The sequence below is a fragment of the Carettochelys insculpta genome, chromosome 26, assembly GCF_033958435.1.
Source record: "Carettochelys insculpta isolate YL-2023 chromosome 26, ASM3395843v1, whole genome shotgun sequence".
In the NCBI taxonomy this organism is placed as follows: domain Eukaryota; kingdom Metazoa; phylum Chordata; order Testudines; family Carettochelyidae; genus Carettochelys; species Carettochelys insculpta.
This window is the reverse complement of record NC_134162.1, coordinates 2267708-2295509: the sequence shown is the minus strand read 5'-3', so window position 1 is coordinate 2295509 and position 27802 is coordinate 2267708. Positions and strand designations below refer to the sequence as shown.

General features: G+C 59.1%; 1 protein-coding gene across 2 annotated transcripts in view; it reads right to left on the bottom strand.

Annotated features, from left to right (window-relative positions):
• Positions 1 to 27802, bottom strand: part of CPNE5 (copine 5) — a 111625-nt gene that overhangs the window by 57519 nt on the left and 26304 nt on the right. For both annotated transcript variants that reach the window (XM_074977310.1, XM_074977311.1), the window contains exons 4-10: positions 26365 to 26468; positions 24816 to 24855; positions 23753 to 23829; positions 15068 to 15127; positions 5803 to 5866; positions 3043 to 3146; positions 1478 to 1582 (exon numbers count right to left, since the gene is read on the bottom strand). In XM_074977310.1, the coding sequence (XP_074833411.1) occupies positions 1478 to 1582; positions 3043 to 3146; positions 5803 to 5866; positions 15068 to 15127; positions 23753 to 23829; positions 24816 to 24855; positions 26365 to 26468 (554 nt within the window). The remainder of the gene's footprint in view (positions 1 to 1477; positions 1583 to 3042; positions 3147 to 5802; positions 5867 to 15067; positions 15128 to 23752; positions 23830 to 24815; positions 24856 to 26364; positions 26469 to 27802) is intronic.

The window sequence follows — 27802 nt, the reverse complement described above, 5'->3', positions numbered from 1 at the left end:
ATTAGTCTCTCGTCAGTCACCTGTCACCCACTCAGGCTCTGTGCTCCCTGGAACGGCGACTGCCACCCCAGCATTTAAGCAGAGAGGCGCTAGCGGCTTTTCCGAGGAAAGCAAAGAAGCCGCCTCTGGGGCCTGTCCACTTGTGTCCCTGCTGCTCACTGCCTCATCAGCCACTGTCTGAGCACACGGCCGCTGCAGGGGGACAGCTGTCTCTGGGGATGGCGCCCGCCCCACCCCCCACGCTGGCCCCACCGAGATCAGCCAGGGGCTGCCACTCTGCAGCTGAGCCGGTGCTGCAGAGGAGAACCCCTTGGGAGCGCCTTGCTCTGCTGACACTAACGACCCTTCAGAGGTCCAGAACCTTTGATCCCGGTGTGGGCAGGGGTAGGAAAAGCCTCTCTTTCCACTGCCACTGATTGCACAGCCCAGCACTTGGCTCTGTCAGACAACAGGGGTGTCTCTGCCGGAGGCGAGGTGAGATTAGTACGGGGCGAAAAATAATAAAAGTGGGACTCTTCAGTTCGGGAAAGAGATGAGTAAGGAGAGATATGAGAGAGGGCTATAAAATCATGATGGGTGTGGAGAAAGGGAATGGTGACGTTTTTCGCTCCTTCCCGTCACACAGGAACCAGGGCTCACCAAATGAAATTAATCGGCAGCCGGTTTAAAACCAAAGGAGGTATTTCTTCATGCAACGCACAGTCAACCGGTGGGACTCCTCGCCAGAGGGTGGTGTGAAGGCCAGGACTCTAGTGGGGCTCAAAAATGAGCTAGGTAAGTTCCTGGAGGACAGTCCAGCTAGGGCTGTTAGCCAGGCGTCTCTGGCCTCTGACAGGTGCTTGGAATGGGTGACGGGGGAGGGATCCCTTTATGATCACCTGTTCTAGTCACTCCCCCCGGGGCACCTGTTGGAAGACAGAACACTGGGACGGATGGTGTGGCCCCAGTGTGGCCGTTCTTAGGAATCAGAGCCCCGGCCCTGGAGTGAGTCACGACAAGGCTGGCCTGGATGCCTCCCACTAGGAACTGCCCGCTCCGGCTGGCTGGCCGGGGGCCTGCAGATGGACTAGTCTGACGACAACAATTCGTGGAGCGTCTCGGCCAGGGAGGTTGTGCGGGGTGGTGCAAAGAGCTTGCTTCTCTGGGAACAAGCTGAAGGGGATCCGGGCTATTCCAGCTGCCAACAAGACTACAGAAGACGGTACAGAGCAGCCACTGGCGTTGTACAACTGGAGGCAAGGAGGACCTCTAACCTGGCAGTGGCTGTGTGTGTGTCACCTTATGGCAAAGGCTGCCCCTTGCCAGGGACCCTACTTGGCACCTCCAGGGGCAGCACCTGCAGAAACACCCTGGGGCAAGAGGCCACCCAGAAGCCCCTTTTGAGCGACGCTAGGGAGGATCCAGCATAGGCAGTCTCACTCCACCCCCACCCCGCAGCCCGAAGCCAGCAGGAGCTGGGGGCCAAGAGGACGCCTACCTGTCATAGTCTCCGTTGCAGAGGGCTCGCACGGGGATGGCGAACGCTTGCCACACGGGGTTGAGTGTGTTCTTCACCACTTCTGTCTTATGGCAGATGGTGAAGCTGTGGGACAGGGAGGTGGGGTGGTTATCCAAGCCTGGGCTAACCCTGACAGCCCTGCCACCTTCCTGGGGACCTCCGGCCATGCAGCATCTGCGAACCTGGCCCCTTCGCCTCGACGCTGCCACAGAGACCGGCCCGGCCTTGTGAATGCTGCCACCAGCTGGGGAATCCCCACAGGGCCTGGGGCCTCGTCCAGGGCCTGACCCGAAGGCCAGAAAGCCTCCTGAAGGCTCCAGCGGGCTTTGAAGCGTGTTCCCAGCCCTGCCAATGGGCCTCCCCCCATCCTGTCTGCGGCAGCAGGGCGAGACGCGTCCGGCTCCTGCACCGGGGGCTTCAGGCCAGATACACACACAGAATCTAGGGCTGAGAGGGGAGACCAGCCCGCAGGGCCGGTCAGCTCGGGGCCTCTTGGGGCCTGATCCTGAGAAGTGCTGAGCACTCACAACTCCCACCAGCATCAGTGGCAGCCGAGGGTGCGGGGTGCCCCTCCCTGCAGCACCCCGGCACTGCTCAGAGAGTGAATTCGAAGGCTCCAGCCCAGGCTCTTGCCGGGGGCTGGTCTCACCGTGCCTTGGAGCAGGCTGGTTCCAGACCCCCAGGGGCAGCCGCCACACTAGGGGGTGTGGGCAAGCTCCAGGCAGGCCCAGGGTAAGTGGGCCATGTCGCCAAGGCCCCAGTCAGTACGCTGATCAGCACCGAGGGGACGGACTGGCTGCCTTTGATGTGAGCTGCAGCGTGTGCAGGGGCTCCCCCTGCCCTGCTTGTCTCTGATTTGGAGCGACCGGGGGCTGCACGTCTCCGTTCTGCTCAGCACGTGGCTCGTTAAGCGCTCCCCTCCCCCAGGGGATCCAGCCTCCTTTCGTCTCCCGGCTGTGGGACGCGGGGAACTGCAGCACCTTGCAATGGGCTCCCCCAGGCAGGCTAGCTGCCCTGCCTGCTGCCAGCTGCACGTGCCCTTGGCACAGCTCTGAATGGGGGCAGGTGGCTGCACGCTGCAGCCACGGGACTGTGTGTGCTGGGCCCCAAGCGGGGGGACATGGGGGCGCTCACGCTGCTGAGCACCCCTGGGCCCAGTCACGCAGCAGGTTGCGGTTGACTCCGAGGTCTTGCCTGGAGCTTGTGGGGTGCAGCGTGAAACCCAGGGGAATTCTGCCTCGAACCCATGGCCTTTGGCCAGCCTCTGGCAGCCTGCCAGCCCCAACTCCTCACCTCGCTGGTCCAGTGACCCAGTGGGACAGCTGCATGGGTGCTGGGCTGGGCCTGAACGCGCCCCTTCCTTCCCATAGACCAGTGCACCAGAGACAGCAACCTCAGCGAACCCTCCTCAGCCCTGGTTCTGTCCGTGCCGCCCCCCGGCCCCGCTCAGCCAGAAAAGGCCTCCCTGCTCCCAAGGCCTCCCTGGCAGGCTGGCATGGGACCCCCCCAAGGGCTGAGGAAGAGAGCGGTGGGCTGACACTTACGTTCCGTCCTCGTTGCTTCGGTAGAACACCATGAAGGGGTCGGACTTCCCGAAGAAATCTTTCTTGTCCAGCTTGTTGGCACAGAACTGCATGGTGGCCACGTCCTGGAGGGGAGAGGAACAGGCTCTGTGAGTGGCAACAGCCTTGGGGAAGGCCGCCAGCACCAGGGGCTCAGAAACAGCCCTGCATGCCTGGGGCACAATGCAGGGGGTTCAGGTGAGAACTGGGATGAGGCGGCCTAGCACTGGGCTACCAGGCGCTGCAGGACTGTGCATATGAGGGGAGCCCAGGGCTGGGCTGGCAGGGGCTGTGGGTCAGGACTGAGAGGGAACTGGCAGACGGATGAGGGGCGGGGGTGGCAGAAGCTGCACACTGAGAAAACAACAGGATGGCGCAAGGGGAAGCTTCACAGAACCGAAATGCAGAAGGGCCTTGGGCATCTCCTGCCTGCCGAGCACAGGCGCCGAACGGCCCCGGGGCCCTGCACGGAGCACAACGCTTGTTGGTTGCTCGGGTGCCTCGGGGCCCATTGCCTGAGGCCCAGCCAGTGCCAGTGAACGGACGGGCTGAGATACGTCCCATGCTGCAGAGAAAGGCAAAAGCCCTGAGGTCCCTGCACGTCTGAGCTGCGGGGAAGTTCCATGCTGAGCCCATCCTGCCTGCAGCCAGCAAGTCAGGGCCCCCCAGCTCCACGCCCGCAGCCAGAGGCCCCCAGCTGCACCCCACAGCCAGGGCCCCCCAGCTCTACCCCACAGCCAGCAAAGCAGGGCTTGTGTGACATTATTGCATTACAACATGAACACACAATCCACTGTTCTGTGTTTGCACAAAATCTTGTACAAACTGGGCCATCCAACCCTTATCTTAAACCCCCACATCCGTCCATCCATCCGTCTGTCCATCCACACACACCTCCACATCCACCCAGCCATGGGAACAGGGCTGATGGGCACAGTGGGGGAGAGCCCAGCCTGGGAAGAAGAGGTGGGGGCAAGGCCACACTGCAAGGAGAGAAGCAGCCCGGCGTGCCCCAGCGCCACGCAGCAGCTGGGGGAAGGAGGGGGCTGCGGATCTGCGGTACTGAGTGGACTGGAGTGATGCCGATTTACACTAGCGGAGGGCCTGACCCCAGTTTCAAGCCTCAACTCAGGTCAGGAGCGTTGAGGAGTTTGGTAGGCTCGTCCTAGCCAACGTACCTGTGGCATGTGAAGCTGAGCTCAAGGACTGCCAGCCTGTCTGGTACTCTCAGGGGGCACTAGCAGAGCAGGGTGTGGGGAGCCCAGAGCTGACATAGTGGGCGTCAGGACTGAGGGGCACCGGCAGGGCTGTGTGGGGACCCCAGGGCTGGGATATGAGGGGCTGCAGGTCGGGACAGAGGGGCACCGGCAGGGCTGCGGGGGGAGCTTGCCTGGGCCTTGCTTGCGTTGCACCTGCCTCTCAGCGAATTATATTCAGCCAGAGCTGTCGAGTCAGAGAGCAAAGCCAGGAGCGAAGCCCCGGCTGTGCAATGCTCCTCAGGCCACCCCTCCCCCCGGCCCGCCTGCTTGGCGAGATTAAGTGATGAAATATTAATCAGGAGCAATTATCCCTGCTCAGGCGCCACTCGGGGCAGCAGCGCAGCTTTCTGGCAGGGTGTGTGATCCCAGGCGCACGGAGCCCCGTGCGGGGGTCCTGCAGGGGCCTGAGGGGCGACTCCATCGGGGTGCGGGGGAAGCGGCAGCTGAGGGTGGAGGAGGTGGCAGCAGGTGCAATCTGCGCAGGGGAGAGCAGGGACCGGGTCGGGGCCGGGAGGGCAGCGCAGCATGGGACAGCCGTGGGGGAGTCTCTGCGCCCCTCAGCACCACGCAGAGGCACCGGGCCAGCCCTGGGGTGGGTAAATTAACCGCAGCTGAACACCACGTTCCCCAGGTGAGACACGGGGCAACTCGCTCCACCCTCAGCCATGCCACAGGGGCCAGCAGTGAGTGCGAGGGCAGAGCACCCCCTGCTGCCCCCCAGCACAGCCCCCCAGCACCGCCCTGGGGCCAGCACTGAGTGCGAGGGCAGAGCACCCCCTGCTGCCCCCCAGCACAGCCCCCCAGCACCGCCCTGGGGCCAGCGCTGAGTGCGAGGGCAGAGCACCCCCTGCTGCCCCCCCAGCACAGCCCCCCAGCACCGCCCTGGGGCCAGCGCTGAGTGCGAGGGCAGAGCACCCCCTGCTGCCCCCCCATAGCACAGCCCCCCAGCACCGCCCTGGGGCCAGCGCTGAGTGCGAGGGCAGAGCACCCCCTGCTGCCCCCCCAGCACAGCCCCCCAGCACCGCCCTGGGGCCAGCGCTGAGTGCGAGGGCAGAGCACCCCCTGCTGCCCCCCAGCACAGCCCCCCAGCACTGCCCTGGGGCCAGCACTGAGTGCGAGGGCAGAGCGCCCCCTGCTGCCCCCCCATAGCACAGCCCCCCAGCACCGCCCTGGGGCCAGCGCTGAGTGCGAGGGCAGAGCACCCCCTGCTGCCCCCCAGCACAGCCCCCCAGCACCGCCCTGGGGCCAGCGCTGAGTGCGAGGGCAGAGCACCCCCTGCTGCCCTCCAGCACAGCCCCCCAGCACCACCCTGGGGCCAGCACTGAGTGCGAGGGCAGAGCACCCCCTGCTGCCCCCTCTGCTCTCTACAGCACACCTCCCGCTAGCTCCGCCCCCCAGTTCCCCGAGGCTCCCAGCAGCTGCCAGGTGCTCTCCTGCGGGCGCCGGGCTGAGACCCACTGGCAGCACAGTGGCCACAACTCACCCGGCAGTTGCCCAGCTCCTCGGCTGACAGGATGATGGTGCCACATTTTTTTCCTGGAATCCCACTGAAAAAAACAAAAAGCCAAGGGGCTCTGAGCCCTGGGCTGGCCCCGTCCCGAGAGCCCTCCGGCCCTGGGCTGGTCCAGTCCCGAGAGCCCTCCGGCCTTGGGCTGGCCCCGTCCCGAGAGCCCTCCGGCCCTGGGCTGGCCCGTCCCGAGAGCCCTCCGGCCCTGGGCTGGCCCTGCCTGAGAACGCCCCCAGCCCTGCACTGGCAGCCCCCCCATCATCCCCCCCAGGCTGGTCTCTCACCCTCCCTCCTCTCCACTACCCTTGGCTCTGCTGCCCCCGTCACATGCTCCCTGTCTGCACCAGCACCAAGTGGCACCTGCTCCCCCATGCCCTCCCCTCCCCCATTCCATCACCACTTCCTCCCCCGCCCTCCCACCCCCCGAACCCCATGCTGGCACATCTTTGCCTAGGCACAGGCCCCACCGCCGGAGCATTTCCTGGTGCTCCCACCCAGAGTCGAGGAGGGGGATTCGTAACTGAGTACGCTGTGACCATGTCACACTGCCTGAGCGCTTGGCCTGGGAGCACCCAGGGCCAAGCAGGGTCCCTGGATAAGACACCCCATCCCTGCCCGCCTGGCCTGGCCTGGCCTGGAGACCCCCCAGGTGTCACTCCCCAGTGGGGAGCTGCTCTTCGGCAGCCCGGCCCTGGCTGTAACTCGGCTGCCTGGGGTCTGGCTGAGGAGAGCCGGGATAGTCTGAAAGGCCGAGTGGACCTAGGACAGTGCCACGGGCTGGGGCTGGCCAGCTCACTGCAGGCCTGAGCCTCCCCTGTGCTAGCCTGGTAGGTGCCTGGACAGCTTTTCGGACTGGTTTCCAGCCCCACCCTTGCTCTTGGTGTACTGCACCACTCAATGCCTCAGTTTCCCCACTTCTGAGATGGGCCTGCCCCCCCTGCAGGTTATGGCTGTCCAGTGCTAGGAGAGCGAGCCAAAGGCCAAGCATTGCAGTGCTCCAGGAGGGATGGCTGCCCCAGGCCACTGACAGGAGACTTGGCCATCCCGCCGGAGGGGGTGGAGTCAAGCAGGCTGTTGATGCATTGGGCAAGACTCTCGCTGGACCTTGCTGGCCACCAACGGCCAAGGGGGAGCCAGGGTCAGACCCAGGAGAGGGTTCCCAGGTAGACACCAGGCCACCCCACCAGCTGTGCTTTGCAGAACTGGCATTAGAAGGGGCAAGGGAACAGTTTCAGTGCAGGACTGGCAGCCGGGACGTGGCAAGAACTTCTGAGAGGTTCTAATGAGCATCCTAATTTTGGGGGCAATCCTTCACATCCAGCCTCCATGCCTCTGGAGGGTCCCCATTAACTGATCGTAATCAACATGGCTCCACTGGCCCCAGCAGAGCTCAGACCTGGACACCCCTGAGGACCTGACACCCATGGAGCTCTGGTGAACTTGTACCAGTGGGGATCCGGCTTGTTGGTTGTGATGGAGGTAAGGCTGATTTACACCAGCTGGGATCTGGCCCACTGGTACCAATGGAACTAAGGATGATATATACCAGCTGAGATCTGACCCACTCATACCAATGGGACTAGGGATGATTTACACCTGCCAGAATCTGACCCATTGGTGCCAACGGGATTCGAGATGATTTACACCAGCTGGGATCTGGCCCACTGGTGCCTCCAAAGTGCTGTGGCCGAGGCACGGGGGAAGGCTTCCACAGCTCTGCTGGAACAAAAGCCAGGGCCAGGTGATTAGGTGACTCACTTCGGATGCAACAGACCCACAGGACTTGAAAAGAGGAACTTCAGGACTTCCCTGCACACCAGTGCTGGGAGCCTGCATCACAGGCCAGGGGACGGGAACTGCTCCTTTATGAGCACACATTTGGTGTTAGTGAAACCAAGCAGGATGGTTCCCATGATTGGCCTGGGTTACGGTCCAGGGTGATAACCTAGTTCGGAGAGTCAGTTGGGCAAAAAGTGGGGGAAGAAAACTGGCATCGCCTTGTGAGGCTACGTCCCTGTATTTTTATGGAAATACATTTTTGAACGTGAATATGCATAGCTTGAATATGCTTTATGCAGAACAGGGTGAGTAACCAGTCTTTTAAGACCCCATGATTCCCTGAATTCATATATTCTATGGGCGTGCATGTCGCATTCTTGTACGCAAAGTCAATATAAAGTGGAAACCTGTTTTATTAATTCTAAGTCTTCTAGGGAAAGCCATTACCGGTACTTAAGGAACTCAATAGCCTGGTGCTCAAGACAACGCTCTACAAATGGCTTTATTTGTAAGCCCAAACTGTGGTTGAACCTACAAAGGCACCTGGTGCTAGAATCCATCTTGACCTTGGTATTTTTTCCCTGGAGATGGGAAGAATGAAACTGACTTCAATGATCATCTTCAGCTGGCTTTTGAAAGTGTCTGCCCACCCTAAGCAGACACACAAGAAGTTGTTTGATCCAGGCCAGGGAAAAGATGGGCTCTGACTTGAAGGACTTTACCGGAAAGAAGGACTAGGGCGAGCAATTTGATTTGTAACCATTTCGCTGGTTTATTAGACTTAGCCGTCATGTTTTGTTTCTATTACTAACTTGTTTTGATCTGTCTGTTTTCATTTGCAATCAGTTAAACCCTACTTTAGATACTTCATAAAAATTCTTTCATTTATTATCAAATCCAGCTTAAATAATTGCAATGGGACTAGGCAGAGACCACAACAGGTGTACATATGCCAGTCATTGACAAAGCTGGGTGGGGGGGGTGAACCTTATGAGCTTTCTCTGTGTAAAACTTTTAGATACAGTAAGATGGATTTATCTGGGAGTTTGATCCGCTTTAGGGCTGTGCTTCTGGGTGCTATCAGACCCCCGTAGGTGGGCCCTCCCAGCGATGTTACCAGAGCCTGTGTTACTCTGTTAGGGAGTTGTTACCCACCTCTGTGCCTTTGCTGCAGGAGACCAGAGCTTCTGGCCCAGCAAAACAGGATGATGAGGTGCCCCAGAGGACAAGCAGGGGGATGATAGGCTTAAGGGGACCTCTGTGATCCAACCTATCACACACTAGTTTCCAAGTCACTGATAACTCGGAAGAAAAGGATCTGGAATACAAATGGTCAATATCCTAACAGATAATGCACTAGATGTGGAATTAGTTGGTGTCTGCTACAGTCCCCAAATCATACTTGGGAACTGAAAGACCAGCTCCTTACATGCCAACCTACCCTGTGACCCTGGGGGACTGCACTCGGTGACACAGGGGAGGTCTCCTGCTGCCAGGGCTGAACACCCTGGGAATTTCTACTCATTATACATGACAATTTCCTGTCTCAGAAAGTGCTGCAGTGCCCGTGGGGGCGATGAGGCAGGGTGCAGGGTAGCCTTTGTCCTACCAGATAAAGAGGAACTTCTCATGGTATTAAACCTCAGCGCTCACGTTTATGACATGCAGGCAGATCCAGCCCCGACCCGTAATAGATACGCTCGCTGTGCCAATGGGGCCTATTACATGGCGCTAAACCAATTACGAACCAAATCACCTGGGAAGATGAAGTCAATCAGAAAAACGTGAAAGATAATTGGGAATCATTTAAGTGCCTCTTCCTGGCTGCCCCAAGGCGCCAAGCGAGGAAGAAAGCGTCACTTTATCAAACACCAGCCTGGTCTGGAGGGGAAGTAAAGGCAGCTAAAGCCAAGTGAATATCTGTAACGCGTGGGAGAAACGGAGGTGGGATCTACACCGGCTGGAATCTGGCCCCCTGGCACCCACGGAGCTAGGATAGAAGGCACAGAAGTCAGACGCGAGGCATGGTAGATAAATGATAGGAGACACTGTGGGGGGCTGTGCACCCCACACCAGCTCTGATAGGATTAGCGAGGGTCAAAGGGGCTGGTTACCTCACCTTACCTCCCCTCACCTGACAGCAGGGGATCCAGCGTTAAGTGAGAGAGAAGCCCAGTGGGGAAAGGGTTGTTTAATGACCAGGGTACTGGCAGTCATGCATAATGGCTAGATGCCCAGCTGCAGGTCAGAGACAGAAACATCAGCAGTCAGGGATAGGAGCAAGGCCCTGGGGTGCCTCAGGAACGGGGAGCAGATGGGGTCTGAGATAATGAGGTAGGGCTCAGGAGTCAGCTAAGCAGAAGGGGTCTCTAGAGCAGTAGACCAAGGATTCCTTCAGTAACTCAAACAACACCATGCACCTCTTCCTGATTTAAACAAAGCTCCTCAGCCAGGTGGAGTTGCTGGATGTTTTCCCCAATCAGGAGTTTTGGGGGTGGCGCCCTTTGCAATCTGGCATGTCACTGGTTCCCTGCTGCAGTGGGTCAGGAGAGCAGCTGGGCGGCAGTTGAGGTTTGGTGACAATTTTGGGCCCCATGGACCTGGGGTCAAGGCCTATAATCCACGCCTCAAAGCTCTCCTCTAGGCAGCCTGCCAGCTGGTCATGTGCCAGGTGTTCCAGGGTGGCTTTTGGAGGAGTTGACCAGGTCAGGAGTGCAGATGTGCCCCATGTTATGAGCCCTCCTCAGGGTTCCAGCCTTCTCAGTCCCCAAAATACCAGAGTTCACCCCCATTGGATTTTGGCAGGAAGGGTCACATAGACAACATACTCATTGTCCTGGCTGCATGGTCCTGATCGATACAGTCTTGCAGGATATTCCTATCAATCAACTAGGCAAATACAACTTAGATGGGGCTCCTATAAGATGGGTGCAAAACTGGCTGGATAACCGTACTCAGAGAATAGCTATTTGGTTCTCGATCCTGCTGGAAAGGTATAACAAGTGGGGTTCTGCAGGGGTCTGTTTTAGGACCAGTTCTGTTCAATATCTTCATCAACGATTTAGATATTGGCATAGAGAGTACGCTTATTAAGTTTGCAGATGATACCAAGCTGGGAGGGGTTGCAACTGCTTTGGGGGATAGGGTCATAATTCAAAATGATCTGGATAAATTGTAGAAATTGTCTGAGGTAAAGGGGATGAAGTTTAATTAGGACAAATGCAAAGTGCTCCACTTGGGAAGGAACAATCAGTTTCACACATACAGAATGGGAAGCGACCGTCTAGGAACGAGTATGGCAGAAAGGGATCTAGAGGTTATAGTGGACCACAGGTTAAATATGAGTCAACTGTGTGATGCTGTTGCAAAAAAAGCAAACGCAATTCTAGGATGCATTAACAGTTGTGTTGTGAAAAAGACAGGAGAAGTCATTCTTCCTCTCTACTCTGCGCTGGTTAAGCCTCAGCTGGAGTATTGTGTCCAGTTCTGGGTGCCGCATTTCAAGAAAGATGTGGAGAAATTGGAAAGGGTCCGGAAAAGAGCAACAAGAATGATCAAAGGTCTAGAGAACATGACCTACGAAGAAAGGCTGAAAGAACTGGGCTTGTTTAGTTTGAAAAAAAGAAGATTGAGGAGGGATACGATAGCGGTTTTCAGGTATCTAAAAGGGGGAGGGAGGAGGGATCTAAGGAGGAGGGACAAAACTTGTTCTTCTTGGCCTCTGAGGATAGAACAAGGAGCAATGGGCTTCAACTGCAGCAAGGGAGGTTTAGGCTGGATATTAGGAAGAAGTTCCTAACTGTGAGGGTGGTCAAACACTGGAATAAATTGCCAAGGGAGGTTGTGGAATCTCCTTCGCTGGAGATATTGAAGAACAGGTTAGATAAATGTCTATCAGGGATGGTCTAGACAGTGCTTGGTCCTGTCACGAGGGCAGGGGGCTGGACTCGATGGCCTCTCAAGGTCCCTTCCAGTCCTAGCAGTCTATGATTCTATGATATGGGGGGACCAGTTGGGCGCATGGAGGGAGTGGGTGCAGAAGGTGGGGCTCCAATAGTGATGTGGAAAAGATGGGTGTCTTCAGAGAGAATGGGACAAGCTGAGCTCAAAGGGAACAGGGTTAATCTACCAGCAAATTCTGGAGAGGCCCAGGAGCTGGCGGTCGAGTTTCTGAGATGGCCTGTCTTCGTGTAGGCTGACAGCAAGACCTAGTTCCTGACAAGATGGGCCCTTCCTGTTGTCAGTGGGCCACATGGTGTTTGTGGCAATACTTCTGCCCTCCAGGGGCACTTTTAGGTCATCCTGGGTTTGGCTCACCTTTTGTGCAGATAGCTTTGAGCCACATCAGGGTGGAATCCTGTTACGGCACAAATGCCCACCTCTGCTGAGCACTGCCTGCCTAGTCAGCTGGTTCTTTCAAGGCACTTCAGCCACTCAGCCCCGTGGCCAAGTCATGCACCCTGTGTCCCCTTCCAGACTGTCCAATCTCCAGTTTGGGCTCACAGCCTAGGTATGGGGCCATAGCATCATGGCCTCTGCCCCCAGAGATCGACTGGGGCCCATCTCTATATCCTCTGGTGGTGTCCTTTCAGCAGCCCCCAAGGGCTCAGTCTTCAACCAGCCCAGCAGGGCCCATCGTGGTACCTCACCCAGCCTGGCTCGGTTCTGGCCTCAGGCCCCTTGGTGCAGCCTGCCACTCTGACCTGTGCATGGAACTGCTGCTCTTCATGCTAGCCAGCCAGCCCGGTTCCTGGTCTTTGGCCACCTTCCCCAAGCTCGGTCCTGCCGGCAGTGAGCTGTCCATGGTCCCGTTATTCTTCCAGCCAGTCAGGCAACCGGTTCTCCCTCTTCAGGCTCCAAGCAGCAGCTGACTGTTCTGTCACCCCTGCTTCCTTTTATAGGGACACTCCAGGAACCTCTCTGATTGGCTGTTTTTCTGCAGCCACCCTAGGCCACCTGAGTACTTCTCTGCTCTTTCCTGGGGCTCAATAAGGTAGGGTCATGAGGCCTCCAGTAGAGGGTCTTAAGACCTAGTCCACACCGTCACAGATTCGTAATTCGACTCTGCATTACTGTAGGCAAATGCTGCCTGAAGCAGTAGCAAGGGCCATTTTTTGGATGGAAGCTGATGGTAACATCAAAGATATTACTCCAGGGCCTGGTCACATCTCTCTCCTTGATCTTTGGTTGGAGGGTGCGAGGCAGAGAGGCAGGAGGTTATGCCCAAAATCTAACACAGTCAACCCTCGAGATACGCGCAATCAAGTTGTGAGTGTCTTGGGTTAACTGTCACCCCTGACAGTAGCAGGAAACAGCTCCTATCAGGGCAGCAGCCTGACTCTTGCCACCTGAGAAGAGCAGTTTCCTGGTCTACAGAGTGCTGGGGAGCTGGAAATCAGGCAGCAGCCTGGCTCCCGGCTCCCCTCTGCTTGCAGAGCTAGGAAACTGAGCAGGGCAGCAGCTCTGGTTAGTCTTCTGGCTCCAAGGAGCAGAGGGGAGCCAGGAGCCAGGCTGCGGCCAGATTTCCAGCTCCCCGCCACTTGTGGGGCCTGGGAAATTGACCAGCTGGTCAGTTTCCTGGCTCCCCCAAGCATCAAGCAGCAGGGAGACAGGAACCCCTCAGCTTGCACGAAAATTTGAGTTATGCAGGAGCTGCAGAAACACAGCCCCCACTTAACTCAAGGGTTTACTGCACACTAAGAAATTTGTTACACACAAATTCTTACCTTAAACAGTTGACCTAACCCCACCTTCGACAAGATAAGCCACATCCTAGCTTGGGCCTGATCCTTCCCCCGCTCAGTGCTAGACGTTTCCAGCAGGCATCTTAAGCAGTAAGGCAGCTGGGGGGATGTCTCCCAGCGTCTGGCAACACCCTTATTGTCTGTTCCCCTCTCCTCTTATATCCCTTTGGCCCCAGGCAGAAATTCTTTGCAAACAGCTTAAACTTTTCTCACTTTGAGCTGGAAAAGGACCAGATCCAAAATGGGTTTCAGCATTAGGTGGCCTGGCCACATCTCTCTAGGACCAGCCACAGTTTGGGCTTACAGGACAAACGAGGCTATTCATGAGTCATTGCTTTGATCAACAAAACAGTTCCCAGAGCATCAGTAATGGACATTTCGAGTTATAAACAGACCCATACTTCATATTTCCAACTTCACATACAGGAATGATACATGCACAAAAAAGCTATACACAGGCAGCAGATTATAACATTAAAATTGACACGTTACATGATGCATTTCACATAAAGCATCTTTGAGTTACACACGTTCATAGTCATAAACCGATTTTTATAAAGCTGGGCTGGGGGGAAAGCCATGCCAGTGACAGTCACCCTAGCCACCCACCCAGGACAAAGTAGTCACCTTGTTATTCCTGGGTGATAGAAGATTACAAAATTAAAGTGTGTAAACTCCTACATCAAGGCTGGTTGACAGGCATGGCCCCATGGAGATATTCAAGGTTTTCATAGTCAGTGTACACCTGAGGGGAATACCAGTCTCTTTCCAAATAGTGGCAACTACTCTTCAGTAGTGGTCCTAATTCCCAGGAGTTCTCCATCCCAGATGCCCTAGTTTTGCTCTGAATTCCCTGGAACTGGCCATAGGAGTGGTTGAGAGCCATACCTTGGGGATAACACCACTCCTGTTGCCCAGTTGGAAGCATCTGCCTGGAAGATGAATGGGTCTATGGTGCCAGGGTGGACCGATATGGGAGCAGTGGTACATGTGAGTTTTAATTGTTCAAAGGCCTGCTGGGCTCAGGAGACCAGAAGAACCTGACTTTCTGCAGAGCAGGGCAGTGAGAGAGATGATCCACTCTGAAAACTGCAGGATGAATCACTAATAGAAGTTCACAAACCCTAAGAAGCCTCATTCATGAGCGGGACCGCCATTCTGGACTGCCTTTACTCTGCCCGGGTCTGTTTCCATATGGACAAGAGAGAGGATGAACCCTTGGAATTCTACAGGGCGCAAATCCATGTTAAATTTCATTTTGTGCCTGGGACTTTCTAATTCTGTCCCAGCATTTGTGGTATCTGTTTACATTTATCATTTGTAATCCGCCCTCGTTTCTACTTACTGCAGAACTCCGACTCTCTTTTTGAGCTGCAGATCACTGAAGATCACCTGGATAAGCCAGGGTGGTCTCTTGCCGTATTTTGTGTATGTCCTATGTGGTGGGCTGGGAGCTGAGAACCCCACACCTGTCCTGATGACAGCCTGGCTTCCTCATCAGTTTCACAGCTCCAGCATGGAGCCATGGAACTGACAAGAATGAGAGCCTGCAGGGACGCTCTAGCTGTATCACCCTAGCTACCCCAGCACAGCCCTATGCCTCTCATGGAGGTGGAAGCCATGGATCCAGGGATCACTGGTGTAAAGACACCCCCACTTGAAACACCTCCTTGTTGGGCTGCCCGTTCAGGAGATCTCGGTAAAGGCGCGTGACTCACCCGTTGGAGACGGACGGCGTGGGCTTCCCCGTTCTGGAGTGTAACGTGAATGCTCCCATCCTGCCAGGAAACAGGGAGGGACCGTTAGCTTGGGCAGGGCTGGCTGCCTGGGGCTGAGTGATGGTACTGAATTGCGGGAGGAACACACAAAACATTGTTGCACCCACTGTTCTACATTTGCACCAAATCTTGGCCAAAGTGGCCTTGGCGGGAGGCCAATTCCAGTGAGGAGAGCAAGGGCAGCTGTGGCGGGAAGATGAGGCTGGGCCAGCAGGTGGCTTGGTGGGACAGACCACGGCCTGGCTGGCAGGAGGAAAGGGCTCTGTGGTTGCTGTCCCCGCCACAGAGGGCCCATGCTCACATGCCCGACCAACCACAGCAGAGACCTGATGGCTCACTCAGCCCTGGTGTAGAGTGGGAACCGTAGACAGGTGCATGGAGGGGCTGCCAGATTGCCCCAGAGACACACCACCCCGCTGGCAGACCCCTGGCACCAGGTCCCTCCCTCGGGCTGGAAGGTAAACCTGGCACAGGGGCTGCCTTAGCCTGCACTGTGGGGTGGCCCCTTACCCTAGAGTCTCACAGGCAGGGCAGCCTCTCCAGAGGGGCACCCCCCAGGGAGCCAGCCCCAAAGGCACCACCGTCCTTCAGCTGCTGTCTCTGCCCATCTTACTCCCACAACTGAAAGGCCACCCCGGGTCGCTCCCACCAGCCGCGCAGCGCGGCCGGGCACCCCAGTTTCGATCGCCACACCCGGCCAAACAGGGACCCTGGGGGCTGTGGTCGGCAATGTGGACCAGGCACTAGAAGTCCGATTGGCCGTGCAGTGGGGGTCTGGGGCTTAGAGAAGGTCCCAGCAGCCCTGGCTGCACATGGCCCTAGGTGCAGAAAGTTCTGCATGCTGCCCTCACACCCACAGGTGCTGTCCCTGCAGCTCCCATCAGCCACGGCTTCCTGGTGTGATGGGGTTCAGGGGTCCCCCTGCACTGCACCCCGTCCGCTGGCAGGAGTGACTCTCACTCAGCAGGTACAACAGCAGGTTTATTAGGCAACAGATGTCCAGTTTCTCACAGAAGCAACAACATAGCAACCAGAGACAGTCCTTCCAACCTGTCCTGGGGGGAAGACCCCGAGGGGTGCCCCTCTGGGGTGTAGCTTTCCCCTCCTCCGGCTGGCTGCCTTCCAGCTCTCCCTTCTCCTCGCCTCTAACGGCCGCCCCCGATTCAAAACCCAGCTCAGCTCCTCCCTGCTCTTTGTTTAGGCAGAGGTGTTATCTGCCAGTTGTAGCCCCAGGGTCATCCTTAGCCACTGGGAGCTGCTGCTTGCCTCTGACATCCAGCCTGACTCACACATGCACCCCCCCCACTCCATCACATCTCTCCCCCCTTCCAGACCGCACTGAGCGGGGTCACTTAGCCAGTGACCTGGGGAAGTTCGGGGCCCTCCCTGCGTGACAGGGCATCGGCTATGGTGTTGTTGTTCCCCTTGACGTGGACCACCTCCATGTCGTAGTCCTGCAGGAGCAGACTCCACCGCAGGAGCTTGGCGTTGGCCCCTTTCATGTGATGCAGCCAGGTCAGGGGTGAGTGATCGGTGTACACGGTGAAACGCCGTCCAAACAGGTACGGCTGCAGCTTCCCCAGCGCCCACACCATGGCCAGACATTCCTTCTCTATGGCCGCGTAGCTCTGCTCCCGGGGCAGCAGCTTCTTACTCAGGTACACAATGGGGTGTTTCTCCCCTTTGTCAGTCACCTGCATTAGCACCGCCCCCAGCCCCACGTCCGAGGCATCGGTGAACACCAGGAAGGGCTTGTTGAAGTCTGGATTTGCCAGCACTGGGGCCCTGACCAGAGCCTCCTTCAGCGCGCAGAGGGCCTCTTGGCACTGCTCGGTCCAAACCACCTTGTCAGGCTTTCCCTTTTTACACAGCTCCGTGAGGGGGGCTGCGATGGAGCTAAAGTGGGGCACAAACCTCCGGTAGTACCCCGCCATCCCAATGAAGGCCTGGACCTGCTTCTTAGTCTGGGGTGTTGGCCAATCTCTGACAGCCTCCACTTTAGCTGGCTCTGGCTTTAAGCAGCCGCTGCCCACCTTGTGGCCCAGATAGGTCACCTCAGCCATTCCCACCTTGCACTTCCCTGCCTTGATAGTCAGACCAGCCTTCTGGAGTCGGTCCAGCACCTGCTTGACCTGGGACACATGGTCCTCCCACGTCTGGCTGAAGATGCAAATGTCGTCCATGTAAGCCAGGGCAAAGCTCTCCATTCCCTTCAGTAGCTGGTCCACCAGACGCTGGAAGGTAGCGGGTGCCCCCTTGAGGCCGAAGGGCAGGACCAAGAACTCGTAGAGCCCCACAGGAGTGATGAAAGCCGACTTCAGCCGGGCATCTTGGTCTAATGGCACTTGCCAGTACCCCTTGGTGAGGTCTATGGTGGTGAGGTAACGGGCTCCCCCCAGCTTGTCTAAAAGGTCATCAGGCCTGGGCATGGGGTAGGCGTCCGAGACAGTGATGGCGTTAAGCTTGCGATAGTCCACACAAAACCGAACAGACCCATCTTTTTTAGGGACTAACACCACGGGAGAGGCCCAGGGGCTGGACGAGGGTTGGATCACCCCCAGAGCCAGCATGTCTTCAACCTCCCGCTCTATGTCCTGAGCCGTCCTCCCTGTGGCTCTGAATGGCACACACTTGATAGGGGCGTGGGTGCCTGTCTCTATTCGGTGGACAGCCAGGTCAGTGCGTCCGGGTCTGTCCGAGAACAGCTGTTGATGCGAATGCAGCACCTCCTTGATCTCCGTCTGCTGGGCAGGGGTCAGCTGGTCTGAGAGGAGAATAGACTCCAGCAAGGAGCCGGCTCCAGTCCTTGTGAGTAAATCCACCAAGGGATCTTCCCCCTGCCCCTCCCAGTGTCTGCACACGGCCAGCACCAAGTTCTGCCTGTCCCAGTAAGGTTTCATCATGTTCACATGATAGACCCGGTGGCGGTGGGCCCGGTTCGACAGTTCCACCACATAATTCACGTCATTTAGCTGTTTGACGACCTTGAAGGGCCCATCCCAGGCCGCTTGCAGCTTGTTCCGCCGCACAGGTATAAGGACCATCACTTGATCCCCGGTGGCATAGGCTCGGGCCCTGGCGTTACGGTCATACCAGACCTTTTGCTTCCTTTGGGCCATGGAGAGGTTCTCCCTGGCCAGGCCCATGAGCTCGGTGAGTTTTTCCCGGAAGGTCAGTACATACTGTACCACTGACTCCCCTTCAGGGGAGGCCGTCCCCTCCCACTCTTCTCTGAGCAAGTCCAAGGGTCCCCGTACCCTCCTTCCATACAGCAGCTCAAACGGGGAGAACCCCGTGGATTCCTGGGGCACCTCCCTGTATGCAAACAGCAGGTGGGGTAAGTACTTGTCCCAGTCATGGGGGTATTGATTCATGAAGGTTCTCAGCATCTGCTTCAGAGTCCCATTGAACCTCTCCACCAGCCCATTGGTCTGCGGGTGGTAGGCTGTGGCCCAGGTGTGCCGGACCCCACACTTGTCCCACAAGCTTTGCAGTAAGGCCGACATGAAGTTGGACCCCTGATCTGTGAGGACCTCCTTGGGGAACCCCACTCTGCTGAAAATGGACAGCAGTGCATCTGCCACGGTGTCAGCGTCGATAGAGGTCAAGGCCACTGCTTCTGGGTATCGCGTGGCAAAATCTACCACTACCAAAATATATTTCTTCCCCGAACGCGTTGCCTTGCTGAAGGGGCCCACTATGTCTATAGCCACTTTCTGGAAAGGCTCCTCTATGATGGGCAGTGGCCGCAGGGCAGCTTTCCCCTTGTCCCGGCTCTTCCCCACCCTCTGGCAGGGATCGCAGGACAGGCAATACAGACGGACAGCTGCAAAGATCCCTGGCCAGAAAAAGTTCTGTAACAACCTTCTCCTGGTGCGGTGGATCCCCTGGTGTCCTGCGAGCGGGACATCATGAGCTAGGTACAGCAGCCTGCGCCGGTACTTTTGGGGAACCACCAGTTGCCTCTGGACCTTCCATGGCTCCGCTTTGCGTCTGGGAGCCCATTCCCGGTACAGGAATCCCTTTTCCCACAGGAATCTCTCCCTGCAGCCCTCCCCCAGCTGCGGAGCTGGGCTGAGACTGGCCAGTTCCCTCAGCTTCTGCAAGGAGGGGTCTCTCTGCTGCTCTGCCTGGAATTCTTCCGCTCGGGCAGGAGCAGAGGCTACTTCCCCATCCCTGCCTGGCTCCAGCATCCCTGGCCTGTGAGATCTGGTTTTTGGGAGCCCCCTTTCTCTCAGGGTTGGCCCCTGTGGCTTTGGCTGGGCCTGTACCCCTGAATCTGGGGAGCGCACCCCTCGTTTTCTTTGGCTACGGGTCAGGACCAGGGCACGAGGGCGTTCACCTTGCCAGTTCTCCAGGTCAGCCCCCATCAGTACATCTGCCGGCAAATGGCTGTGCACGCCCACTTCCTTGGGGCCTTCCTTCTTCCCCCATTTCAGGTGCACCCTGGCCATGGGCACCTTGAAAGGGGTCCCATCAATTCCTGTTATCGTCAGGTGGGAATCGGGTATTATGCAGCCCGGTGCCACCACCCCGGGTCGGGCCAGCGTCACGTCAGCGCCTGTGTCCCAGAACCCCGTGACCTTTTTCCCATCTACCTCGAGGTGTTTGAGACACTTGCTCCACAGAGGTAGCGCTGCCCCCACTCTGTAAACTGGCCTCTGAGCCTTTGGTCCCCCTGAGGAGCTGGTCTGTGGGGCGGATTCGGCCCAATCTGAGTGCCCCTTGTCAGCACCACCCGCCTTGGCCGCCAGCCCCTCTGACTTCTGGGACCCCACCCAGTTGACTCCATGACCCCCCGGCCTGCTCAACCTGTCTGGGAGCCTGGGGCACTGGGCTGCTCTATGCCCCTTTCGCCCACAGCGGTAACAGCCTGGGTCTGGTTGTGTCCCTCGGGCCGGCTGCTCTGTCCGGGCTCTGTTTGGCTCTCTGGGGGGTGGGTGGCTGGCCCCTCTTTCCTGGGCTTGCCCAAGAGGTGGTCCCCTCTGTCGTACAGTTAGGGACCGGTCTCTCTGAGATTCTCGGTTTCTCCAGGACTCCCTCTCTCTCCGAGACTCCCTCTCCTTGTGGGGCTCACTTTCAAACCTGGCCCGGCTGTTTGTGAAGTCATCTGCCAGTTTCCCTGCATCATGTGAGTCCCCTGGCTTCCGGTCCACGAGCCACACCCTCAGGTCAGGTGCGCACATCTCGTAGAATCGCTCCACAACCGCCAGCTCGATCAGGTCCTCTACGGACTGGACTCCCATTCCGAATGCCCACTTCTGGTAGTATTGCTTCAGGCGGGCGGTTGTATCTACGTGGGTTTCCTCTGGCCTCTTCTGCGCCTCCTGGAACTTCTTCTTGTACATCTCCGGAGTCAGCCCGAACTTATGCAGCAGGGCCTGTTTGAACCGTTCATAGTCCCCAGGCTGCAGCCCCACCAGCTGGCTGAGCACCGCTGCGCCCTTCCGGCCCAGCAAGGGGGTGAGGTGCCGGAGCCACTCATCTGGGGGAACCTCATGCAACTCACAGGCTCGCTCGAAGGCGGTAAGGAACTCGTCCATGTCCCCTGTGTCCTGACACTGGGCCAGCACACGCGTCTCCAAGTGACTGGCCACCCCGAGCCGTCTGGCCCTCTCCCCGCTTACCGCAGCTGGGGCCTCTTGGCGTCTCGCCTCTGCCATGGTTCGCTCATGCTCCCGCTCTCGCTCTCTCTCCTCCCGCTGTCTCTCTTGTAGCTGGCACTCGTGCTCACGCTCTCTTTCTCGTTCCTGGCGCTCAAGCTCACGCTCTCTTTCTCGTTCCTGTCGCTCACGCTCTCTTTCCCGTTCCTGGTGCTCCAGTTCCTTTAATTTCACCTCGAGTTCCAGCCGTCTCAGCTCTGCGGCGGGGGACTCTGCCCGCGATGGACCACTGCTAGCTGAGCGCGACCTGGTGGGCACCGCGTCTGTCGGACGGCGTCGAGCCCCTGCTCCTGTCGGAGAATCCGAAATGCTTCCCGAGGCTGACCGGCCACTTTCTGCCGGGACAGGCTCTGCCCCCCCGGATCGGTCATTCTCTTCCAGCTGTGCAATCAGCTGGGCCTTGGTCGCCTTCCCCACGGTCAGGCCCCTCTCTCTGCACAGCCCTGCTAGCTCTGCCTTCAGGAGTCGGGTATAATCCATCTCCCCGCTATTTCCCGGGGTATCCACTCACCAGCAGCAGCTGCAGGAATGGCTCTGTTCCCCCTCTGGCTCTTGTGAGACTCCTTCCTTCTCTGGTGCTCAGTCAGCCACTGCTGGGAGCTCATCCGTGGGTGCAGTGCATCCCACTTCTGACACCAGTGTGATGGGGTTCAGGGGTCCCCCTGCACTGCACCCCGTCCGCTGGCAGGAGTGACTCTCACTCAGCAGGTACAACAGCAGGTTTATTAGGCAACAGATGTCCAGTTTCTCACAGAAGCAACAACATAGCAACCAGAGACAGTCCTTCCAACCTGTCCTGGGGGGAAGACCCCGAGGGGTGCCCCTCTGGGGTGTAGCTTTCCCCTCCTCCGGCTGGCTGCCTTCCAGCTCTCCCTTCTCCTCGCCTCTAACGGCCGCCCCCGATTCAAAACCCAGCTCAGCTCCTCCCTGCTCTTTGTTTAGGCAGAGGTGTTATCTGCCAGTTGTAGCCCCAGGGTCATCCTTAGCCACTGGGAGCTGCTGCTTGCCTCTGACATCCAGCCTGACTCACACATGCACCCCCCCCACTCCATCACACCTGGCCAACGGGGGCTGTGGAGCCAGCATCAGGGTCGGGTGGTTCTGCGAGATGCTGCTGCTCAGGGGCAGGTGCAGGGAACTAAATGCCCCATGCAGGGCTGGCTGTGGGGCAGGGTCTGGAGCAGGGCAGGCCGAGCGCTGCAGAGCCAGGGCAGAGCTGCCGGGAAGCTTGGCACTGGGCGACGGGCTCAGCCAGGCAGCAAGGGTGTGGAACGGTGCGCTGTGGAGCTGCCCTCCTAATGCCCCCACCTCTGCGGCGCTCTGCTCCCCATCCCTGGACACTCACTGACCAAGTGCAGCGGGAATTCTTGGGCAGATGGAGCCGATAAGACCATGGAAGCAGGTGCTGGAATGTGTGTGTCTGCCAGGGGTGAAACTCCCCAGGACCTTGGCAAGCTCACCAGCCTGTCTCTGGCATCCGGCCAAGTTCTCTCGCAGGCGCCAGGGCTCCTACGCCAGGCAGAGTGTGTGGGGCTGGAGGCACGGCTGGGGGCTAGGACATGGGGAAAACCCGCTGACAGATCCTCACCCTCAGCTCAGAGAAGCCCTATACCAGCGACCTGGGGTTTGGCCAGCCTTTCTACCATGCTACCTTTGCCTGGAGCTCCCTGGGAAGCAGCAGGTACCAGCAAGTAAAGCGTTAGCCGCTGGGAGGACAAGGACCATGGGTCAGACTGGTCGAAGCACTTGGTATTTAACACCAAAGCCCAAGAAACTCTTGAGATAAAAGTGATCTTTGGCCATGCCTTGGCACCTGGGCTGCTTTGGTTTCGGGTTCCCAACTGACAGCTCTGGTCCTCCAAGGAGACCTTCAGCAAGAGCGGGGGAAATCCGGACTTCATGTTCCCACAGTTTCTAAGGGAAAACTCCAAACCCTGCAAATCACCCGCCTTCCAGGTCTGCTGTCTCCCCCAGGAGCTGTGAGCAGCTTAGGCCAGTTTCTTTCCCACGCAGGTCAGCTTTAAACACCGGAGTCCTCTGCAGGGCCGGAAGATGCTCAGAAATCCCAGACTAGGTTGCCATGGTGACCCTTGGAGGTCATTATCTCCAAGAGATGCCTAGTGACGGATGGCTGCCTCCTAGCACCATCTCCCCTTCAACCCTATTCTCTAGTGCAGGAGTTCCCAGGCCACATGTGCAACACGCTGTCCCCCCTGCGTGGCTGGGAGCGGAGGGGCAGCCACGCTAGTGATTTACTCTGAGAGTGTTTGGTGGTGTGGGCAGTCGGATGAGGCCCAATTCTCCTCACACTCACCTGGTGTAAACCATGAGTAACCCCACCGGGCCTGATTCCCCTCACACTCACCCGGTGCAATCCACAAGTAATCCCACCGGGCCTGATTCCCCTCACACTCATCTGGTGTAACCCTGGAGTAACCCAACCGGGTGCAATTCCCCTCACACTCACCTGGTGTAAACCATGAGTAACCCCACCGGGCCTGATTCCCCTCACACTCACCCGGTGCAATCCACAAGTAATCCCACTGGGCCTGATTCCCCTCACACTCACCTGGTGTAACCCTGGAGTAACCCAACCGGGTGCAATTCCCCTCACACTCACCCGGGGTAACCCAGGAGTAACCCCACAGGGTCTGATTCCCCTCACATCCACCCGGTGTAACCCACGAGTAACCCAGCCGGGCCCAATTCCCCTCACTCTCAGCTGGTGTAACCCAGGAGTAACCCCACAGGGTCTGATTCCCCTCACATCCACCCGGTGTAACCCACGAGTAACCCAGCCGGGCCCAATTCCCCTCACTCTCAGCTGGTGTAACCCAGGAGTAACCCCACAGGGCCTGATTCTTCGCACACTCACCCGGTGTAGCCCCCTGGGCCTGACCCCAATGCTCCCCCCACACACGTCAGGAATGACTCCTCCTTTGCCAGTGCTCCCAGCACTCACGTGAGCGGCTTCTCCAGGCGGCTTCCCGAGGAGCCGACGATCTCCCCCAGCGTGCAGAATGCCTGGCCCAGGAAATCCTGGTGGGGCAATGGAGCTGGATGAGCACCCAGACGTCTCATTGTCCCTGGGCTGGGACTCTCCCCGCAGCCCCACCCCACATGGGCTCTGCCGGGGGGCAGAGCGAGCTGCTGGCTTTCCTGACCACAGTGGGGCGCCTGGCTCAGCTCCAGCAGGGGCTGGAGGGAAACCTCTGTGCATTCAGTGCCAGGGGAAATGGGCTCTTTGCATGGCCACATTGCGGGGGAGGGGTATTCACTGTGGGTTGCCATGGGAGACAGCAGGAAGTACGAGGAGGGAACACAGGAAGTCCCACCCCACAGGAAGTCCCACCCTGTCTGTCTCACGCAGCTCCAGGGCTGGGGCTTCCCATTCATGTTACTAGACACCAGCCACCCGAATCCCACGGGCGGCCTCGGATCTCAGTGGAAATGCACAGACAAGCCGGGCCTGAAGCCACGTCCCTGGGCCCCTGGCTGGGCTCTGAGCTCCCCCCACAGCCCCTCCTAGCATGGCAGGCTGCAGCCACCCTAGCGCTAGGCAGGCAGGGCTGCAGGCCCTCTGCCAAGCCCAAGGAACAGGCCTTGCCTCAGCGTGGCTTGGACAGTCCTTGGGGCACAGGACACCTCCTCCCCCTGCACATAGACTCACCCCGACCCTCACCGCTAGGCTCCCGCTGCCCCCCACAGCCCCAGAAACAGGGAGGGTCCGTCTCCATGGCTGGCAGCTGGGACCTGGCCAAAGCACCTCAAACTCGCTCACGCAGGGGCCACTGGGCAGCTGCCAGCTGCCTGGCCTGGCACCACCATCACCCCACTAGCAGCCCAGGCACCAGATACCCTCACTGACCCTCACGTGTACCCCCCGACACCCAGGCAGCCAGAGGGCCTGTCCAGCTGGGCTCAGCTCTCGCCCTGGGCACCCACTGGGCACAGGGCTGGATGGGTGCAGAGCATGAGGGGCGAAAGCGGCGCCATGGGGCGGGAGAGAACAGGTTCAGACTCACGTGCTTTGAGAGGTCGGGGCTTTTGGAATCCACGTCGTACCTGCAGAGGGAGAGGAGAGCCCATGGCAACCGGCCGCAGCGCCCCCCTGCCGAGCCCAGCCCGCCCGTCACCGCAGGCAGGGGGAAGCACCGTCGGCTGCTCAGAGGCACTGTCGTATCGCACCCCAGGGGGATCTGGGAAGCGGGGCGGAGGAGTGCAAGTCAATGGTAACCTTGGGAAATGTCAGTGTGGGGTGGAGTGGGGGGCCCTCAGGGCTGTGGGGGCTCAGGGTAGGGAGCATCGGGGTGGGGGGGCTGGAGTCAAGGCAGGAGCTTGTGGAGCTTGGGAGTGGGGGGCTCAGGGCAGGAGGCTGTTGGGGGGCAGATGACGGGGGTGCGTAGGGGTGAGTGCGGGGGGCAAGGGCACCATTTGGGGGTGGGGGAAGGGCTGCAGCCACACCTACCAGGATGCTGCTGTCTCCCCGCTTTTCCCCAACGGCCAGGGAGCAAGGGGAAAGTGCAGCACTCGTGTGACACACCCCACGGCAGCCGGGAGAGGGAGGAACGCCGCAAGGTGAGCACTTTCCCCTCGCTCCCTGACAGCGGGGGAAGAAGAACAGCAGCATCCTGGTGGCTTCCCTCCTGCTGCCCTCCAACGACTCAGCCGGGGGCTCTCCCCGATGGCCGGGAACCCCTCCTGCTGCCGAGTGCCCGGCCCGCCGGCTCCTTCCTGCCCCAGCAGGGCACTGGCTTCCTTCCAGCAGCTCCGGCGGCTGCGCCTGGGGGCAGGATCTATGAACCTAGGTCTCCCACGCCCCTGGGATCCCCGGAGCGCGAGGAGATGCGACCGTGACTCGCACGGGGATGCGGCTGCCTCGCACCAGGCCTGCACGCCACCGAGGGATCACACATACTGTCACACCAGGCTCCCAGGTGGGGGCGCACCGAGCCCCTTCCCCCAGTGCTGGCCCCTCAGCCCACTCTGCTGACTCCTGCAGGGCTGTTCCTCCTCTGCTCCCACCCAGAGCAGGGCGCAGGGTCAAGCCAGGCAAGGTTAGCTGGGGCTAGTGCTGTCGCCGGGAGGGTAGATGGGCAGGTGCTGGGCTGCAGGGGGGGTGGCACAGCCGCTGTCCTCCAGTGCTTACTCAGACCAGGCCAAGGGACTGTCCACGGGGGAGCAATGGTCTAGGCTCCCCCCACAGCCCCTCCTGCCCGTGGAGCCCGAAGAGCTCCGAGCTGAGCAGGGCTCAATCCATCCCCACCCTGCAGCTCCTTCCCCCGTCTCGGCACCCAGGGGAGCTCTGGCGAGCACAGGGGAGATGGTTAATGTTGTGTGTCTCTCCCAAACATGGGCTTGTTGTTGCAGGGTCCCTCGGGAGCACAGGGTCGTGTTCCAACTGGTTAACTACAGGTCCTGGGCCCCACCTGGGCAAAGTCCGGCCAGGGTCCCTAAGGCTGATCAGCCATTGGAGGGTCTGTGCCCAAGTGGGTTGCGAGCTGCAGCGTTCACCCCAGGAGCCACTGTGAGCCCAGCCCAGCCCAGCCCAGCCCGGCCCAGCCACACACTCACAGGTCGAAGCGCAGGTTCTGCTTCTCTTCAAAGAAGTAGTCGAGGATGAACTTGCGCACGAAGTCGGGGTTCAGGGTGTTGTCAATGACCTCGGTCCTGCCAAACTGCAGAGAGAGGAGCCCATGAGCCAGGGCAGCTGTGGGGCAGAGCCGGGGGCCCCAGTTGAGGCATTGCTGGGCCCCGTCAGATCAGGCGTGAGGCCACCCCATGAGCCCCCGCAGGGCCAGGCAGGGGCCCAGGGGTTTGGGGGAAGGAGGCCACAGGGCACGAGCGACTGTATCAGGGGCCGACGCCTCTTTGTGCCGCCAGCTGCACCTTTCAGTGGGGCGAGCACAGGCAGCTGCCCTGGCACATGGCCCACGTGGGCAGAGTTCAGTGGCTCTGTGATTAAGCCCCACAGCACATCAATTAAACAGCTGTTAATTACACATCATCTGAGCACGGAATGGCCGCGTGGACTCGCACACCTCTCCCGCCAGCTGCGATTTCATGTCTTCGCGGGGGCGGGACGAAGCCCGCGCCAGCCGCAGGGGCCGTGGGCTGCTGGTACCGGGGGCGAGGGGGGCACCTGGCTGCTAGGTGGGCGTCTGCATCTGGAGCCATTCCAGAGTGATCCAGACCCAGAGCCAGCGGGAGCGTCACTGAAAGGGAAAACGATCCTGGAACTGGCCGAGATGCTGATGTCCCTCACCCCTAACCCACAGTCGCCCGCTGGCCCAGCCCTGGACTCCCCTCGCACCCAGCTCTGCCCATGCCCCTCAGCAGGTGCTGGAACTCAAGACCTCCAAGCTCATGTCCCACGTGATCTAAGCCAGCAGCCCCGTGACTCCTGTGCCTACCGGCTGTGACTGAGGCCAGGGCCCCACTGGGCTTGGAGCTGTTTAGACACACAGGGGCACATCATCCCCCCCAGCCAAAGAGCTCGCAGAACGGCCAGATGATCCAGCTGGAGGGTGGGAAGGGAAGCAGAGATCGGGAGTGGGGGGGGCGGGAAGTGTCTTGACCAAGGTCCTGCAGCAGATAGTGGCAGGGCCAGGAATGGCCCCTGGGTGAATTCCCAGCCTGATCAACTCAATGGCAAACCTCCCACTGAGCCAGCTGAGCCACTCCCCTCCAGGCTCCGGGTGCCCAGACTGGGATGTCTCCTGCGCTGGGCAGGGGGGCTTCCCCCGGCCCAGCTGAAACAACAAAGAGAACAGCTAGAGAACAACTGGCCCCAGGCTTCCCTCCTTGATTCTCTGCCAGGGACGTTCACCTGCTCGTGTGTTTCCTGGCACCCCGGGGGCTGCGTCAGGGTTAAAGGGATTCCCTCCCCACCAGGGCTCAGGCAGAGGCTGCTTGCAGAGCCAACACTTTCAGCTCCTGCAAGCTCTTGGCTAACAACCCAGGACCCCAACAACCTCTGCTGGGCATGCTGGGACCTTGGAGGGAGCTGACT